Source organism: Colobus angolensis, unplaced genomic scaffold, assembly GCF_000951035.1.
Source record: "Colobus angolensis palliatus isolate OR3802 unplaced genomic scaffold, Cang.pa_1.0 Scaffold2362, whole genome shotgun sequence".
NCBI lineage: Eukaryota > Metazoa > Chordata > Mammalia > Primates > Cercopithecidae > Colobus > Colobus angolensis.
Genome location: NW_012115558.1, coordinates 8,484 through 9,485, shown reverse-complemented (window position 1 = coordinate 9,485; position 1,002 = coordinate 8,484). Strand labels below are relative to the sequence as shown.

The 1,002-nt window shown below is 65.1% G+C and overlaps 1 protein-coding gene across 1 annotated transcript in view; it reads right to left on the bottom strand.

Annotated features, from left to right (window-relative positions):
- Positions 1–996, bottom strand: part of LOC105513822 (protocadherin-7-like) — a gene marked incomplete at its 3' end in the record, with an annotated part of 7,099 nt that extends 6,103 nt beyond the window's left edge. The window contains exon 1 of the mRNA XM_011944850.1: positions 6–996. Coding sequence (XP_011800240.1) covers positions 6–395 — 390 coding nt within the window. The remainder of the gene's footprint in view (positions 1–5) is intronic.
- Between the last annotated feature and the right edge of the window lie 6 nt (positions 997–1,002).

Sequence of the window (1,002 nt, the reverse complement as noted above, 5' to 3'; positions counted from 1 at the left end):
ATGACCCGACCCTCAAACAGGTCCACCCAGCTCTGCGAGGGCCCGATCACCGACACCTCGAAGTCCAGGAAGCACTCGTTCTCGTCGAAGATCATCTGACACTGGGGCAGCTTCTCGCGGTCGATGCGCCGCTCGCTCGTGCTCAGCTCGCCCGTGAGGTTGTCGATCTTCAGGTACTCGGAGCCGGACTCCAGGCTGAAAGTCACCTCACCCGATCCGGTCACGATGCCCAGGTCTGAAGCTACGTTGCCGATGCGGACGTCGGCGGGGCCCTCCTCGGCCAGCCGGTACCGGAGGAGCTGCTTGGCGGCCGCCAGGCTGAGCGAGAGCGGCAGGAGGAGGCAACAGCCCAAGCACCAGCCGCGCGCCCATCCTGCGGTCCGCATCCTCAGCATCTTCTCCTGCTGCTGCTGCTACTGCTCCTTCTAACCACAGCCCCCTCGGCGCCCCCCTCCTGCGGGGCCGACCGCCTGCCCTCCTCCCAGTCCTCTCCCCTCTCCCGGAAAGGAAGGAGCGAGAGAGAGGGGAGGGAGGGGGCAAAAGCGGCGTGGAGAGTCGGCCGGGAATGGGGGTGGGAGGGCAGAGATAGATGCTTTTTTTTTTCCTCCTGCTTCTTCCGAAAGTTATTGTTTCATAATTCATGCAATGGGTGCTAATCGCCCGCTCGCCGGCCGCCGTTCAGTCGCAGTACTCACAGTTCACGGGACACTGCGCGCCGCGGGTTCGGGCCCCCCCCCCACTCAGAGTCATCCCCGCAGCTAGCGGAGAATCCCCGGCTCTCGTCCCTGCTCTGTCGGAAGGGGCCAGAACCGCTCCGGCAGACGGGCCGTGGGGCTGGGAAGAGGTGGGGAACGAGCCTGCAGCCTCCCCCGCCTGCCAGCCCGCCGGTCTTTGCTGCTACTCGAGTTGAGTCCAATTCACGTTCCAGGCACTCACTCCAAACCCAAGCTCTGCTCCGACTCCGGCCGCCCAGGCAAACGTGAGTCGCTTCCTGCACCAGGC